General features: G+C 39.5%; 2 protein-coding genes across 2 annotated transcripts; one reads left to right on the plus strand and one right to left on the minus strand.

The window, feature by feature from the left end:
* Positions 1 to 5,988: 5,988 nt before the first annotated feature.
* Positions 5,989 to 6,927, plus strand: LOC126079936 (olfactory receptor 51A7). The gene has a single exon (XM_049891291.1). The coding sequence runs from the start codon at positions 5,989 to 5,991 to the stop codon at positions 6,925 to 6,927; it is 939 nt and encodes a 312-aa protein (XP_049747248.1).
* Positions 6,928 to 12,535: 5,608 nt separating this feature from the next.
* On the minus strand, positions 12,536 to 16,568 carry LOC126079160 (olfactory receptor 51G2). Its single transcript, XM_049890079.1, has 2 exons — positions 15,729 to 16,568; positions 12,536 to 12,550 (listed from the first exon to the last, which is right to left on the minus strand). The coding sequence occupies exons 1-2, from the start codon at positions 16,566 to 16,568 to the stop codon at positions 12,536 to 12,538; spliced, it is 855 nt and encodes a 284-aa protein (XP_049746036.1).
* Between the last annotated feature and the right edge of the window lie 919 nt (positions 16,569 to 17,487).

The raw sequence follows: 17,487 nt of genomic DNA on the forward strand, positions 1-17,487 counted from the left end.
GTCATGGAAACTCCATAGTCATATGCAAACTCCCTGAGGGACTGAATTGCTGGGCTGACGGCCGTGGGAGTCATGGTCTTGGGGAACATCTAGCTCAACTGGCATAACATAGTTTATAAAGAAAATGTTCTACATTCTACTTTGGTGAGTAGCATCTGCGGCCTTAAAAGCCTGTGAGTGGTTATCTAAGGTACTCCACTGGTCTCACCCCTTTGGGAGCAAGTGAGAATGAAGAAAACAAAAGATATTAGGAAAGATTAGTCCAAGAACTAATGGCCTCCACCAGACTGAGTCCAGTACAACTAGATGGTGCCTGGCTACCACCACTGACTACCTTGACAGGGATCACAATAGAGGGTCCTGGGCAGAGCTGGAAAAAAAAGTAGAACAAAATTCTAACTCACAAAAAAAGACCAGACTTACTGACCTGACAGAGACTTGAGAAATCCTGAGAGTATGGCCTCTGACACACTTTTAGCTCAGCAATGAAGTTACTCCTGAGGTTCACCCTTCAGTCAAAGATTAGACGGACCCATAAAACAAAACAAGACTAAAGGGGCACACCAGCTCAAAGTCAAGGATTAGAAGGAAGGGACAGGAAAGCGGGTAATAGAGAACCCAAATTCGAGAAGGGAGTGTTGACATCTCATGGGGTTGTTACTGAATGTCATAAAACAACATGTGTATTAGCTATTTAATGAGGAGGTAGCGTGTTCTGTAAACCTTCATCCAAAATACAATTAAAAAAAATCCATGTGCTCTGATAATAATATGGCCTCACATGTTATGCATGATGCATCTTTTTTTCCATTCTTTTACTCTAAACTATCTGTGTGTTTACATTTCCAGTGCACCTTTTGTAATCAGCACATGTTTTCTAGGCCAAGGTGACAAATGATGTTTTATAATTAGAGTTTTTAGCCCATTTACATTTCATATAATTGATAATACATTAGTTTAAATCTATCTTGTTTTCTCTTTGTCTCATATGCCTTACGTTCTTTTTTACTGCTTTTCTGACTTTCGAATATCTTGAATCAAATCAAGTATGTTTTAGTATTCTATTTTTTCTCCTCAATTAGCTTTTTAGGTAAATTACCTACCTACCTATGTACGTACATATACAAAGAAAAATACAAAACACTACTGCAAGAAACCAAAAGACATCTATATAAATGGAAATATATACCATGCTCATGGATAGGTTAGACTCAACACTATGAGTACGTATCAGTCTATCTACCAATCTATCTATCTATCATCTATTGGCAGTGGGTATTATGGTATGCATCTATAACTTATAACAGTCCATCACCAAGTTAACATTGTACTCCTCCAAATGTAATGTAGCAACCTTTTAAGAGTATACTTCGTTTAACTCGTTTTTGTCTTTTATGTAATTATTGTCAAGTTTCTATTTTTATCTGTGTTATAAACCTTGCAGTACACTGTAGTTATTTTGATTTATGTAGTAAACTTACCATATTCCAACAATTAAGAAAAGAGAAATTTTTACTTAAATTTACTCACTTATTCACTATTCCTAGCATTTTTTCATTCATTACTTTATGCCTGTCTTTCTAACTTGTACTATTTAACTTTGGGAGGTGGGGAAGTTGGATTACAGGGCTAGGTGGAAGGCAGTGAGTGGGTGCGGGGCAGGTCTGAGGGCCAGTGGGAAGGGACGGGAGGTGATGTACGGGTCTAGGCTGGAGGGAGGAAGAAAAGAAAAAAGAGAAAGCAAAATAAGCAAAAAAAAAAAAACAAAAATGGCAGCATGGCAGGGGGAGACTACCTCATAGAGTTACCATGTTGAGAAAATGAGATAATTTAAGGCACAGTCCATCACAGTCCCTACATGTAAAAATCAAAAACAAAACAAAAACCAAACTCATTGCTGTTTAGTTGATTCTGACTCATAGTGACCCTACAGCACAGAGTAGAACTACTGCATAGGGTTCCCAAGACTGTAAATCTTTATGGAGACAGACTGGCACATCTCTTTCCCCTGGAGTGGCCAGTGGGTTTGAACTGCCAACCTTTTGGTTAGCAGCCGAGCACTTTACCAAAGAACTAATGTCTGAGTCCCAGGCCCAACCATTTATGTATAAGTTTACTGGACGATCCAAGAAAGACTGCTTTTCTATTGCTCCCAGGTGTCTACATCCCTGAGGGAAACTGAAGTAGATAAAATGGAGATCAAAGTGGAGACATCTTGTGATTATCTCTCAGGGACATATTGAGAACCTAGTTTCTGGTAAGTGCAAGGAAATAACATTCCTTTTGGAAACCTATACTAAAAAAAAAAAAAGAAAAGCTTTGTTAAATAGCTGATGTCTAAATAAATGATAATGGGGAGGAAGAGGATGTAGCTTTGAGGAGTGCGTGTGTATGTGTGTATGCGTATGTATGTGTGTGTTAATGAACGGAGGTTTGGATTGCACAGTCTGAAGGTTTAAATAAGATTTTTTTCAACTTAGATATTGGTAGGGTCCCATTTACTGGATTATATGACAAATAGAGTAAGCTTTATTGTCAATTAAAAAAAAAAATGTTTCGGCCAGTCTGGGATTTGATGTCTGGAGGAAATGACTGAGAAATTTTTGTTGAAATAATTATTAGTAGCTGGTACTTACTGATTTTCTTCATTATGTTGGGGACTATATCAAACCGTCTAAAATAACTTTGAAGCAGAAACTGTCTACACTTGATGAAAGAGAAAGCATCTCTTGGGGGTCCAAGCAGTTTACTCAGATACAAAAAAATGGTATGTTGTAGAAAAAAAAAAAATGTTGTAGAGCTGAGATTTATGCATAGATGTTGTGGATCAACCTTGGGGGCTGATTTCTTACCTGAAGGAACTGAAATTCTAACATATCTGGGCAACACTTGACTTGAGGACAAAACTCTCTGCATCTGACTCTCCTAGTTTTTCTCCCAACTTTCTAGGTATTTCTTTGCAAGATCCTGTCAACAGTATTGCTGGTCCTCAAGATTCTACCTGAGATTTAAATTTTGGCTTTTGCACATTTTTCCTGGATAATTTCATCTGCTCCCATGATAGAAGCATTGCCTGAATGACCTAAGTCAGTACCCCTCAGTAAAAGAGGAAAAGAAAAGGAAAATAAGCGCTAAGGCTCTTGGAAATGAGGACATTTCTACTACTCCTGAGGGGGAGGGATCAGAATCATGTTGTTTAGTCGACACAATCTGACTGATCATATGCAGGATGATTTTCATGAGATTTGAAAATCTATCATCATCTCCAAAATATTCTTCCCCTGAGCTTGGGAGTAGGCTCACTGCCATAGTGGGAGATGAATAAGACATGGTTTCACTGTTCAGGGCTTCCATTCTAGAGGATTTGGCTCTATTTACAGGTTAACCAAACATATCTGGGTAGGTAAGACACAGAAAAAATTAAATATATTAGTTCAGGGATGCTTGGCACTTATTGTGTTTGCCTGTGTTATTCTCAAAAAGAATTATGAAATACAACAGTAACTCACAATCAAGCTTCAATTAAAAAACAAAACAAAACAAAAAAAACCCAGTGCTATTGAGTCAATTCTGACTCATAGCGACCCTATAGGACAGAGTAGAACTGCCCCATAGAGTTTCCAAGGAGCGCCTGGCAGATTCAAACTGCCAACCCTTTGGTTAGCAGCCATAGCACTTAACCACTACGCCACCAGGGTTTCCAGCTTCAGTTCAGGGGAGTAATTTCCAGTGTACGCTGTTTTTCATTGAAGACTGATGATTTTTTTTCTATTGCAGATTAAAAGTTTAATAATTCTGAAGTGAGGCTAACATCTCCAGTGATCTCCAGCCTTATACATTGGCTCTTTCCTCATCTTTTGAATCTTTGCCACTTTTTGCTATTTAAATTACCTGTTTCATAATTTTCATATCTTTTTGCATTTATTCACAGGTTTACAACATGTAGGTAAGCTTTATGGTGGTCAGCTTAGATATTTGTATTTCACTGGTAATTTATACCAATTGTTCAGTATTATGATATCCTGAAGCCCTAACATAGTAAGTTACAATATTGTATATTTTTACCTTTGAAATATCATTTGTTATATTTTTAAAACAGACTTTAAAAATAAAATCAGGGTTCAGTTTTTTTTTTATGTATATGGATTTTTAAATTTTATGGTACAATGATAAGTTAGGTATTGTGAATTTTTTTCATTTAAAATTTCTTTGGCTAATTGGATCATCTGAGAGAGAGATAAGATGAACATCCACATGCTACTACTGCACAGCTTCAGCACTTTCCTTTCAAACGATGACCTGAACATTGCCCATAAGTGATTACATTTCATGTGGGACTACATATTTGAAGACAATTAGGATACCTAATTCCAAGGGTATATGCACTATTCAAGTTCTCCTAGATATTCTATTGGAAACTCTTTGTGTTAATCATCCACTGTTGCTATAACAGAAATACCACAGGTGGATGGCTTTAGCAAAGAGAAATTAATTTTCTTACAGTCTACTAGGCTAGAAGTCCAAACTCAGGGTGTCAGCTGCAGAGAAAGGTTTCCTCTCTCTGTTGGCTCTGGAGGAAGGTCCTTGTCCTCCATCTTCCCTTAGTCTGGGAGCATCTTGGTGCAGGAACCTCAGGTCCAAAGGACGCGCTCTGCTCCCAGCACTGCTTTCTTGGTAGTATGAGGTCTCCAACTCTTGGCTTGCTTCCCTTTCCTTTTATATATTGTAAGAAAAAAAGTGGTGCACGCCACACCCCAGGGAAACTGCCTTTACATTGGATCAGGAATGTAACCTGGTAAGGGTGTTACAATCCCACCCTAATCCTCTTTAACATAAAATTACAATCACAAAATGGAGGACAACCACAGAATACTGGGAATCATGGCCTAACCAAGTTGATACACATATTTTGGGGGGGACATATTTAAATCCATGACACCATTATATACAGTAATTAATATTTAAAGATACTCGTTAGCGATTTCGTGAACCTAGATCTGTTTAGTGCTTCACAAATCTCTAAACCTCAAAAATCTTTCAAGATTTTATTCAGTTTACAGATCTAAAAGGTAAAGCTCAGGTAGGTTAAATAATTTACTTAAAATTAAACAATGAAATGACAAATATGTTTGAAAACAATCTTTGCATGTATCTTCACATAATTCTTAATGGAATACATATGCTTACTTATGCATAAAATTGTGGATAATAAGTACCTACCTTGTAAGTTTTAGGAGTCTCTGGACAGTACAAATGGTTAACACAATTGGTTGCTAACCAAAAGGTTAGTGGTTCAAGTCCACCCAGATGGTCTCAGAAGAAAGGCCTGGCTATTTACTTCTGAAAAGTCAGCCAGTGAAAACCCTATGGAGCACAGTTCTGTTCAGACACACATGGGATCACCATTAGTCAGACTCGAATTGAAAGCAACTGGTACTTCACAAGTTTAAGAAATAAACTAATCTATACATTTCTTTTCTTTTTTTTTTATACATTTATTTTCTAGCTTTTAATACTTACCAAAGTGTAGCTATGTTCAGTAATCTCTGATTATTTCCTTAGAATATTATTTTCAAATTTTCTTCCATGAAGTCTGAGGGTCTTGTGAAGCCAACACATGGGTTGCTGAAGATCATATTGAAAAATGAGTGGGCAAGATTCTAGGTGTTCAACCATTGACTCAATCAAACCAACTACTTTGATGTATTCTATATATACATTTAAATGTTGGAAAATTACCAGCTCAGGTTAAATTGTTAAAGGGACATTGCTATGTTGGAGGGCACAAGAATGTTAAAGGCTTTGATAAAGTTTGAAAATTAATATTATGCCAAATACACTTTCCAGTACAGTATATAAAAGACCCACTTATCCTCCTAAAACTGGATTTTATCCAAAAGTGTAACTGCTTTCTGTTTATGTGGTTTCAGATCTGGGTAAAGGGCTCATGTTTCTCCTCTGGGTAAAGAGCTCATGTTCCTACTCACTATGACTGTTCTCAATAATTCCGAGGTCCAGCTTTTTCTTCTGATTGGAATCCCAGAGCTGGAATACACCCACATCTGGATCTCCACCCCAATCTGCCTCATGTACTTGGTTGCCATCATAGGCAACTGCACAATTCTTGTTATCATAAAGGCAGAGCCCTCACTCCATGAGCCTATGTATTATTTCCTTGCCATGTTGGCTGTCTCTGACCTGGGCCTGTCCCTCTCCTCGTTTCCTACCATGCTGAGGGTTTTCTTGTTCAATGCCATGGGAATTTCACCCAATGCTTGCTTTGCTCAAGAGTTCTTCATTCATGGATTCACTGTCATGGAATCCTCAGTTCTTCTAATTATGTCCTTGGATCGCTTTCTTGCCATTCATAATCCCCTGAGATATAATTCTATCCTCACTAGCAACAGGGTTGCTAAAATGGGACTGATCTTGGCTTTCAGGAGCATTCTTTTAGTGCTCCCATTCCCCTTCACTTTAAGGGGACTAAAATACTGTCAGAAGAATCTCCTTTCTCACTCATACTGTCTTCATCAGGATACCATGAAGCTGGCCTGCTCTGACAACAAGATCGATGTCGTCTATGGCTTCTTTGTTGCTCTCTGTACTATGCTGGACTTGGCACTGATTTTTCTGTCATATGTACTGATCTTGAGGACTATACTCAGCATTGGATCTTTGGAAGAGCGGCTCAAAGCTCTCAACACCTGTGTCTCCCACATCTGTGCTGTGCTCATCTTCTATGTGCCCATCATCACCCTGTCTGCCATGCATCGCTTTGCCAAACACAAAAGCCCCCTTATTATGATCCTTATTGCAGATGTGTTCTTGTTAGTGCCACCCCTGATGAACCCCATTGTGTACTGTGTGAAGACCCAGCAGATCCGGGAGAAGGTCTTAGCGAAGTGGCTTAACATATGTGGGAGTTAAGAACTTGAATGTTGAGGTGATAAATTATCAATCAGTAAGTATTTACTAGCATTCATTATGTGTCTAATGTCACGGAGGTCACTATGTAATGAAGGACTGGGGTCGGGGGGCGGGGAGAGTGAAAAGCCGTGTAGCATCAAATTTATAACAAAGTTGGGGGTAAAATACTCAACAGAAAAGAAGAAATAATCAGGAGATATATGATATGTTTCATGAACATTTAATAAACATTTTAAGGTGAGTTGAAATAAAACAGCATGTAAAGCAGCAGTTGAGTTTTTAATCTTTAGTAGGTAAAATTGGACAATTGAGATTATGATTCAATTAGAATTTATTAAAAATTATATATACAATATATAATTACTATACTATCAAGGAAAAGTAAACTAGCAGATAGGATGAGCCAGGAGTACATGAGTGCATAGTAGCTACTGGGGATGTTATTGTGGTGGGAATGGAGAGTGTAATTTGGCAAATATTGAGTGATCATTTTGGGTAGCATGAGGAGTAGATTTTGGAGTACCTTGAAAAACTTTCAGAAGTCTAAATTTAGTGGGTACTGGGAAGCCAATTTATTCTCTGCAACAAGTACCTAATAAATCTGATTTTAAGAACAGCATGCCAAAATGCATGAGGAAGATGGATTGAATGTGAAAGGGATGAAGAAAGGAGGCCAAATAAAGACTGTTGCAATAATTGTGCTGTAATATAATGACTCTGGGAGTAGGCAAAGAGAAAGATCTAAAGCATTTGTATTTTTTTTGGGGGGGGGAGGTGTTGTTATAAAACAAATATGTAATTTCTAGAAAATTCACAAATCCCACTAAGCAACTAAGAAATAATTTTAAACTACATAAGGTTTTACAGTTTATTTAGTCTTTTCTCTGTGCCTTTTATTAAATTTTTTTATTTTTTTCTATTATTTTATTAAAAATCGAATTTCTACAGTGTATGAAATTTTGTACCTTGATACTTTGCACTAAAATTTATATTCTAAGGTTTTTCTATTGTATAGAAAAACTATTTTAAGGTAAAGTCAAAAGATTAATACACAATCGTAAATTCAATATGGAGGAGGGCAAGGGGTTTAGATTTACGTGAACATCTCTCTAGGGTACTGAGGTATTGTTATAAACAAACAAACAAAAAAAAACTGGCTTAAATGATGAGTTCTAATTTCATCTTGAAGATTTGGCACATTCAAAGACAGATAACTGGCAGAGAGTTTGACACAGGGGATTGGCATGCTGCCCATCTGTCAAGACTAGAAAGTAGCATTGACCTCATCAACAAGGCAATAATACTTGGCAGTATATATGGAGGTAAATACATATTTGGTGCTCAAGCACTGAAGGTCCTCCCTTATTAAGGTATCTCTATTATGCTTTTTCATTCATTCATTCTCAATGCTGTGTCCTGGTTTGATTTAAAACTTCCCTTTCTATTCTATCATCCTGTCATCTGATCATCCTATCATCTGATTAGCTGTTGGAAATTTATTTATGAAATGTAAATTTAACCCCACTATTACCCAGTTAAAGCCCTTCAATGGTTGTCCAATAATTTGTAAAGCTCTATACATGCAAACAAGGCTTTCCAGCAATCATTTCTTGATTTTCTCTACTACTTTATCAGTCATCCCCCTCTGCCTTGCACTTCAACAGAGTAATACAAATCAGGTATATCGTGTTGTTATCTACACCTGCAATTTTAATTATGGTGTGTTTTCTGCCAGGAGTGTTGTATTAGTTTCATATTGCTGCTCTACAAATTATCATAAACTTAGTGGTTAAAACAACACAAATTTATTACCTTATAGCCAGGTAGGCTAGAAGTCTGACACGTGTCAGATGGGGCCACAGTCTAGGTGCTGGTAGGGCTGTGTTGCTTTCTGGAGGCAGTAGGGGTAAGTGTTCTCTTGCCTTTTCCAGCTTCTAGAGACCACCCACATTTCTTGGCTAGAGTGCCTTCCTCCATCTTTGGAGTCAGCAAGGTTACATCTCTTCATGTCTTTATTCATAGTCATATCTCCCTCTGAACACAGCCAAGAAAGGTTCTCTGCTTTTAAGAGTCTATGTGATTAGGTTTGACCCACCTGGATAATATGGAATAATCTCTCCATCTTAAAACACTTAACTTTAATCGCACCTGCAAAGTTTCATTTGCCAAGTAAAATAACAAGTCACAAATTCTGTGGATTAGGAAGAGGACATCTTTGGGGGGGGACTCTTATTCTGCCTACCACAAATGCATTTCTTCAATTTCTCTTCCTGACGCTTAGCTCTTTAGTGGTACCCAACTTCAATATTCTTGTATTAATACTTTGAAAGAAAGCACTGGCAATCTATTCTCCAAAAATTAGCCAGCGAAGAGCCTATGAGTCACAATGGTCTAACGTGCATGGGGATCATTCCATTGTACGTGGGGTTACTAAGGGTCAGGGACTGACTCTATGGCAGCTAACAACGACTATTAACATTTTGTTGCCTTTTCAGCCTGTGCTGACTTCTACAACATAATCTATAATAATTATTAGCCTTTTTATTTATTTTTTTAATATTGTTTGCCTTAGACAAAGTGTAAACTCCATGAGATAGGGATATCTATATACCTTACATAATTTTGATCCCCAGTGCTTAGCACATCCTTGAGCTTCTTTAGGTACCATCAAATAGGTCCTGACTTATAGCAACCCTATGTACAACAGAACAAAACGCTGCCTGGTCCTGTACCATCCTCACAATATTTGTTATGCATGATCCCGTAGTTGCAGCCATTGTGTCAATCCATCTCAGTGAGGGTTTTCCTCTATTTTGCTGACCCTCTACTAAGTATGATGTCCTTCTCCGGGGTCTGGTCCCTCCTGATAACATGTCCAAAGAATGTGAGACAAAACTTCATCATCCTTGCTTTTAAGAAGCATTCTGGCTGTACTTCTTCCAAGACAGATTTGTTCGTTCTTCTGGCAGTCCACGATACACTCAATATTCTACACCAAAACCATTTTCCATTTTCCCTATTTATTGTCCAGCTTTTGAATGCATATAAGGCAATTGAAAATGCCATAATGTCTTAGGCTGGGTTCTTTAGAGAAACAAAACCAGTAAAGCATATAAATGTATATGTATAGAGGTTTACATCAAGGAAAGTGCTCACGTGATTGTAGAGACTGGAACCCCCAAGTCTTTGATTAGGATAGAGGTTTCTCCTGATTCATGTAGCTCCCGATTCATGTAGCTGAAGGGGCTGGAGAACCCAAGATCGGCAGTTCAGAGAGCAGGGCTCTTGCTTACAGGCTGTGAAGTTCGATGAATCCCAAGATTGGCAGGCAAGACTGCAAGGCTTCTCCTGATTCTCATAGTTGCAGTGGCTGGTGAACCCAAGATTGGCAGGCTGGAGAGCAGAGCTCTTGCTTACAGGCTGTGAAGTTTGACGAATCCCAAGATTGGCAGGCAAGACTGCAGGGCTTCTCCTGATGCTTATAGTTGCAGTGGCTGGTGAACCCAAGATCAGCAGGCTGGAGAACAGGAATCTTGCTCATAGGCTGTGAAAATTGATGAATCCCAAGATCAGCAGGTAAGTTGCTAGCTCAAGTCCCAAGAACTGGAGGGCAGGAGAACAAGAAGCAGCTGCAGAATCCAGAACAAGCCAAAAGCCTTGACAAGGTGAGCAGGAAGAAAGTAGGCAGCAGAGGGCAAAGAGATGAAGGCTGAGGGGGTGGTGAACTGCCACAGGCCCCACCCCCTCAGTAGCACTCAGCAGATTCCTGGCGGGGGGTGGTGATCACATATCAGATTTCAACTGGGAAGTGATGACAACATTATACAACTGCCAAAACACTGAGAATCATGGCCTAGCCAAGTTGACACACAATGTTAACCACCACACATGGCTTGGGTCAGGCACACCTTAGTCCTCAAAATGACATTTTTGCTTTTGAACACTTTAAAGAGGTCTTTTACAGCAGACTTGCCCAGTGCAACACGTCATTTAATTTCTTAACTGTTACTCCCATGGACATAAGTAAAATGAAAATCTTGACAACTTTGATCTTTTCTCCATTTATCATGACGTTGCTTATTGGTCCACTCGTGAGGAATTTTGTTTTCTTCATGTTGAGGTGCAATCCATACTGAAAGCAGTAGTATTTGATTTTCATGAGTAAGTGCTTCAAGTCTCTTTCATTTTCAGCAAGTGATGTTGTGTTATCTGCATACGGTAGGTTGTTAATGAGTTTTTCTTCAATCCTGATGTTGTGTTCTTCTTCATACAGTCCAGCTTCTTGGATTATTTGCTCAGCATACAGATTGAGTAAATATGATGAAAGGATACAACCCTGATGAATACCTATTTGTGACTTTAAGCCACATAGTATCCCCTTGTCACGTTCGAAGGACTGCCTCTTGGCCTATGCACAGTTTCCTCATGAGCACAATTTAGTGTTCTGCAATTCACATTCTCCACAATGTTATCCATAATTTGTCATTCCACACAGTCAAATGCCTTTGCATAGTTAATAAAACATGTAACTGTCATTCTCTGCTTTCAGCTAAGATCCCTCTGACATCAGCAATGATATCACTTGTTCCACATCCTCTTCTGAATCCAGCTTGAACTTCTGGCAGTTCCCTGTCATGTACTGCTGTACTGCTTTTAAAAGATCTTCAGCAAAATTTTACTTGTGTGTAATATTAATGATATTGTTTGGTAATTTCCACATTCTTTTGGATCAACTTTCTTTGAAATGGGGACAAATACGGATCTCTTCCAGCCAGTTGGCCAGGAAGCTTTCTTCCAAATTTTTTGACATAGACAAGTACCACCTCCAGTGCTACATCCATGTGTTGAAGCAATGTCCATTCAGTTCTTGGAGCCTTGCTTTTCACCATTCACTTCAGTGCAGGTTGGGCTACCTTCTTCAGTACCACGGGTTCTTGATTATGTTACCTCCTGAAATGGTTGAATGTCAACCAATTTTTTTTTTTTTTTGGTACAGTGACTGTGTGTATTCCTTCCATCTTTTTTTGATGCTTCCTGCATCAGTCAATATTTTCCCTGTAGAATCCCTCAATATTGCAACTCAAGGCTTGAATTTTGTCTTCAGTTCTTTCAACTTGTGAAATGCTGAGCGTGTTCTTCCCTTTTGGTTTTCTAACTCCAGGTCTTTGCACATTTCATTATAATGTTTTACTTTGCCTTCTCAAGCCACCCTTTGAAATCTTCTGTTCATCTTCTGTATGTCCCCTAATATAGAAGGGCTCAATAAAATATTTGTTGGTCACTTTGTGAATGCGTGAATGACCATCATTGTATAAATGAACTGCTTTGTTCCTAAGCTCAAAACCTTGAGCATCCTTGTGGAAGCATAGCAATCTCCTCAGATCAGGACACATCATTCCTCCCTCAGTAGCACCTTTCCTAGCGCTTGAGCCTCGCGAAGTCTAAAATAAAGACTGTAGAGTCTTTCAGAACTTTACTGTCTGTTTCACCAAAGGCCAGAGTACCTGTCTTCCTTATTATTTTTCCCTGCCGAAATCTATTCTTGCACCAATATCCACTATCTCACTGTGTTTCCCATATCCAATCTGACACAAGGTCCTATAGAAATTTACCTTCCAAGAATCTATCAAAATTTTCCTATTTTCTCCATCTCTCCTGTCATAATCCTTGTCCAAATTATGATCCTCTTATGCTAGAATTTTTTTAGGACCAAATCTAGTTGCCTTTGAGTTGACTCATGGTGATCTTCCCTGTATCAGAGTAGAAGCATACTACACAGGGTTTTTACTGGCTGGTTTTTCAGAAGTAGCTCACCAGGCCTTTCTTTTTAGGTGCCTCAGGGTGAACTCAAATCTCCAGTCTTTCAGTTAGCAGGTAAGCACATTAACCATTTGTACCATCCAGGGACTCCAGAGTTTTCTTGTAACCTTCCATTTGTCCCCCTGTTTCAGTCTTACTCTCCAATCAGTTTCTCCACTTTGAAGTCCAGTGAATTTTAGTAAAAGAAAAACAAGTCATATTACCCACTCACCTAAAACACTTTCTTTCCCTCCTATTACCTTTGAGGTAAAGAATAAAGCTCATAGGTCTGAAGATTTCTTATATTTTGGCTGTTGTATCTTGCTTTGACTCATCTCAGGCCAGGGGTCTAAAGAAGCTTATTTTACTACAGATATGATAATAACACAGGCTAGAATAGAAATACAAGAAACAGAGAACAAAATTCTGTTACAAGAGAGAAGGGGACATAAAATTCATTGACTGTAAGTCCCCGATTTGGTAGAAAAAGGGGCCAGAACCCAGAAAAGTCAGTGACTTCCCCAAGGTCACACAACTAATGAAAGCTGACTGAAATGGTTAAAAAAATGGGATTGCAAATTTTTCATGTATTTATTTATTTTGGCCCTTAAAACAATCAACTAAAGTAGACATTATAAGCCCAAGAAAATCCTGGAACAGAAATCCAATGGGTAAAATGAAGGGGGAAATTTGAAGAATAACTTTCCTTGGTCAGAGAAAATGCCAGGCCTATGCCTATTTTCTAAAACTTTCCTAGGTGAGGGCATCATGGGTTTGGGGGTCTCTATGGTAGCTGGAAGAATTGAAGCCGTGGACGTTAATGCAAGGGGTACATTGGAACTTCGCCCTCTTTAATTTTGGATCAGTGTTTTGTGGTTGTTGTTGTTAGGTGCCATTGAGTTGTCTCTGACTTGTAGCAACCCTGTGTACAACAGAAGGAAACACTACCCCGTCCTGGACCATCCTCACAATGGTTGCTATGTTTGAGCCCGTTGTTGCAGCCACTGTGTCAATTCATCTCGTCAAGCAACTTCCTCTTTTTCCCTGACCCTCTACTTTACCAAGCGTGATGTCCTTTTCCAGGGACTGGTGCATCCTGATAACATGTTCTGTTTGGTGGTAAAACGGGCTTAAAAAAATAAAAATAAAAAGTAGCTGTTTAGTCAGTTCCAACTCATGGTAACCCCATATGTGTCAGAGAAGAACTGGGTGGTCTCGAGCCACCAACCTTTCAATCAGCAGTGAGGCATGTTAAGTTTTTTCACCAACCTGGAACTCTGGTAAGACTGGTAGATTCAGCTTAGATGGATAAACTTTGTGTTCTGGAGAGATGAGGTCATTCATCTGAAGGGCAAACATATTGCCTACATTTAATTAATAATGTGTCATTTACCCCAAAACCACTGTCGTTGAGTCATTTTCAACTTATAGTGATCATATAGGACAGGGTAGAATTGCCCCGTAGGGTTTCCAAGGCTGTAAATCTTTAAGGAACCAGCCTGCTACATCTTTCTCCCGTGGAGTGGCTGGTATGTTTGAACCACTGACCTTTCTGTTAGCAGTCAAGTGCGTAACCTCTGTGCCACCAGTGTTCCTTATTATGTGCCCCATACTTTACCAAATACATTGCATGCAGTGTCTCATATAATCCTTATAATAATTATCTGAAGTAAATATTAGTCTCTTCTAGAATTTACACATTAGAGAAATTAACTGCTAAAATTACAGGTGATAGAACCAGGACTAGACTCAGGTCTATCTGGGGCTAGTGCCTTTGTTCTAAAGCCCTCTACTACATTGTTGCTAAGGAGATATTAGAACAAGAAATAAAGGGGGGGGGATCTTGCCTCTTTGGGTGATATTGGATAGGCCAGAAACGCAAACTGGTGGTCTACAGAACAACTCTTGCTGAATACTGTTTTATTTGATTAACATATTTGTGAATTATGAAAAAAATTGAATTACTTCCCAACATTTAAAAATTATGAGATCTCAAATAAGATTCTGGGTGTTTATTTTCTCTTTGAGGATCAGAACATTTGGTAATATCGGCCTAGTGTTCTGGAGCTGAGTAGTCATGTCCCTTAAAATAGGATTTGCCACATCCTTTTGCCCCTCTTGTTATTCATCTTTCACAAATTTTACTTCACTCATTTACTTCACTGCACTGCCTCTGTAAGGATTTGAATTTGTGACCTCAGCTCTAGACTTTGAAGAGAGATAAAGTGAGTAGTCTTGCTTAGCAATCATATTCTTAGATTCTGAGTTCTTGATCCCAGATTCCCTCAGGGCATGTGTGCGTACTTCTCAAGGTCACTGCTGGTAAGTTATGTTTCCACTTGCTAAATAAGGAACCTTTCCTCTCTGACAGTGACCTTGGGATATTGGTTATGTAGCACTCCTCCCTTCTAACCCTCTTTAATATCACATGATCATTTGCTGATTATCCATCTCACAGTAACTTCTACACCATTTGATTCATTAAGACAGTTACAAAGTCCTACCCAGTTACGAGTAGAAAAGAAGTAGACTTTATAATAAGGGAGTGACAAGACTCTGGGAGAGCACGTGGATTAGAAATGTTTCTATCACCATTTTTGGAAAGTACAATCTGCTACATCATACTACATTGTACTTTCCCCCCACAAGACTGAGAGTTCCGTGAGGGCTGTGACTGTATCTTATTCATCCCAGTATATATTATTAAGTAAATAAATAAAGATTTTCACCATTTCATGAAGGTTAAAAAAAAAAAAAAATTACCATCGAGTCCTACTCATAGTGACCCTTAGGACAGGGTAGAACTGTTCTATAAAGTTTCCAAGAAGCAGCTAGTGGCTTCAAACTGCCAACCTTTTGGTTAGCAGACAAGCTCTTAACCACTATGCCGCCAGGGCTCCTCACGCAGGTTAGACATTATAAAGAAGGGAGGAGCAAGGGCACATTTAAGGAAATATTGACTCCAAGGCCAGACCCAGCTAATAACAAAAGGCTCGGGTCACCTGATCTCGGATCTGTTTGGTCTTCACACTGTAAACAATGGGATTCATCAGGGGAGGAACTAGAAGATACATGAAGCCCATGACCACCTGGACCAGATGGGGTGCCTGCTTGCCGAAGCGGTGGATGACAGATAAGCCAATCATTGGAGTATAAAAGAGCAACACAGCACAGATGTGAGAGACACAAGTGTTCAGAGCTTTGAGTCTCTCAGCCCTGGAGGCGATGGACAGCACAGTGTGCAGGATTAGGGCATAGGAGAAGAAAATGAGCAGTGAGTCCACACCCACTGTAGAAATAATGACAAACATGCCATAGATGCTGTTGGCTTTGATATCTGCACAGCCCAAATTCATCACTTCCTGGTGGAGACAATAGGAATGTGAGAGAACTGAAGAGTGACAGTAGGGGAATCTCTTAAGCATAAAAGGCAACGGTAAGATGAGTGTTACACTTCGGCCCAAGGAAGCCAGGCCAATCCTGCCAATGGCTGTGTTGGTAAGGATGGACGCGTAGTGCAAGGGGTGACAAATGGCCACAAAGCGGTCGAAGGCCATTGACAGTAGCACAGAGGACTCCAGGAAGGATAAGCAGTGAATGAAAAAGAGCTGGGCAAAACAAGCATTGTGGCCAATCTCTCGTGTCCCCATCCAAAAGATGCCCAGCACTGTTGGGAGGGTACAAAGGGAGAGGCCTAGATCAGTCAAAGCCAGCATGGATAGGAAGAGGTACATAGGCTCATGGAGTGAGGGCTCAGTTTTAATAATAAAGAGAATCATGCAGTTTCCCAGGATGGAAACCAGGTACATGAAGCACAGGGGGATGGAGATCCATATGTGCATGTGCTCTAGCCCAGGAATACCACTCAGCAGGAAGGTAGAGGGAGTGCTGCTGCTGTTTCCCAGGTATTCCAATATCTTGTGTCTGGAGGGAAGGGGAGGTGGATTCTCTCCGAAATCCCTGAAATGAATAGAGGAAATGACAGTGATTGCAAATGGGCAGGAAAAAAAAAAAAATAGAATTAAGCAGACTTAGAACTTTACAACTACTGCAGACGTTGTTGCACACCCGGGTTCCCTCAACACTTTTTTGATAGAAATGCTTTTAGTTTCATATTTTGATAAGGAAACTGAGACATGGAATTGCTGTTAAGGTCATGCAACTTCTAAGGGTTATGCTGAGTGAGTTGGGTATTCTCCATTCTTTGAACTCTGCTCTTTCTGGATCGCATCAGTCTCCTTTGCCTTCTGGCTTTTTGTTAGAATCAACCAATGGGAAGCACCTACAAGAAGTAGAAGCATGGGAGGAGGGAGAATCCAGGCCCCCTCCATGTGGCACTGTGGTTTAGCAGTGGCTGTGTTCTACCACCAAAAACCACAGTTCTACTTGGGGACTTTTCTCCCTCAGCAACAGGTCTCCATGGATTTCGGTAGCTACTCTCACTTTTTGTCCCTTCAGCCTAAGAGATGACAGGAATATTGGTGTCCCCATTGGTCAGACTTAACTTTTCTCATCCTTGTAAATCAATCTTTTCTTCTAAGATTATCGCAAATGTCCCAGTCTTTCTTTAATCTCTTCCTTTCCCTTTTCTTTCTTTGAGAATTTCGCTATTTTCATTTGTTTAAACTCACTGGCCAGGTATGACCTCTAACCTTAGACACAGGCCAACCCTTCACTCACCTCCTCCTCAGCTCTCCCTGTCTTAGAAGCCTGGCCTGGTCCAGATAGCTAGCTCATCAATGCTGCTCGACTCACCAGAGT

The sequence above is a fragment of the Elephas maximus genome, chromosome 7 (genome assembly GCF_024166365.1).
Source record: "Elephas maximus indicus isolate mEleMax1 chromosome 7, mEleMax1 primary haplotype, whole genome shotgun sequence".
NCBI lineage: Eukaryota > Metazoa > Chordata > Mammalia > Proboscidea > Elephantidae > Elephas > Elephas maximus.

Bases quoted from the DNA above. Each gene is read 5' to 3' on its own strand.
- LOC126079936 (XM_049891291.1), top strand. From the start codon at position 5,989: ATGACTGTTCTCAATAATTCCGAGGTCCAGCTTTTTCTTCTGATTGGA.
- LOC126079160 (XM_049890079.1), bottom strand. From the start codon at position 16,568: ATGCACATATGGATCTCCATCCCCCTGTGCTTCATGTACCTGGTTTCC.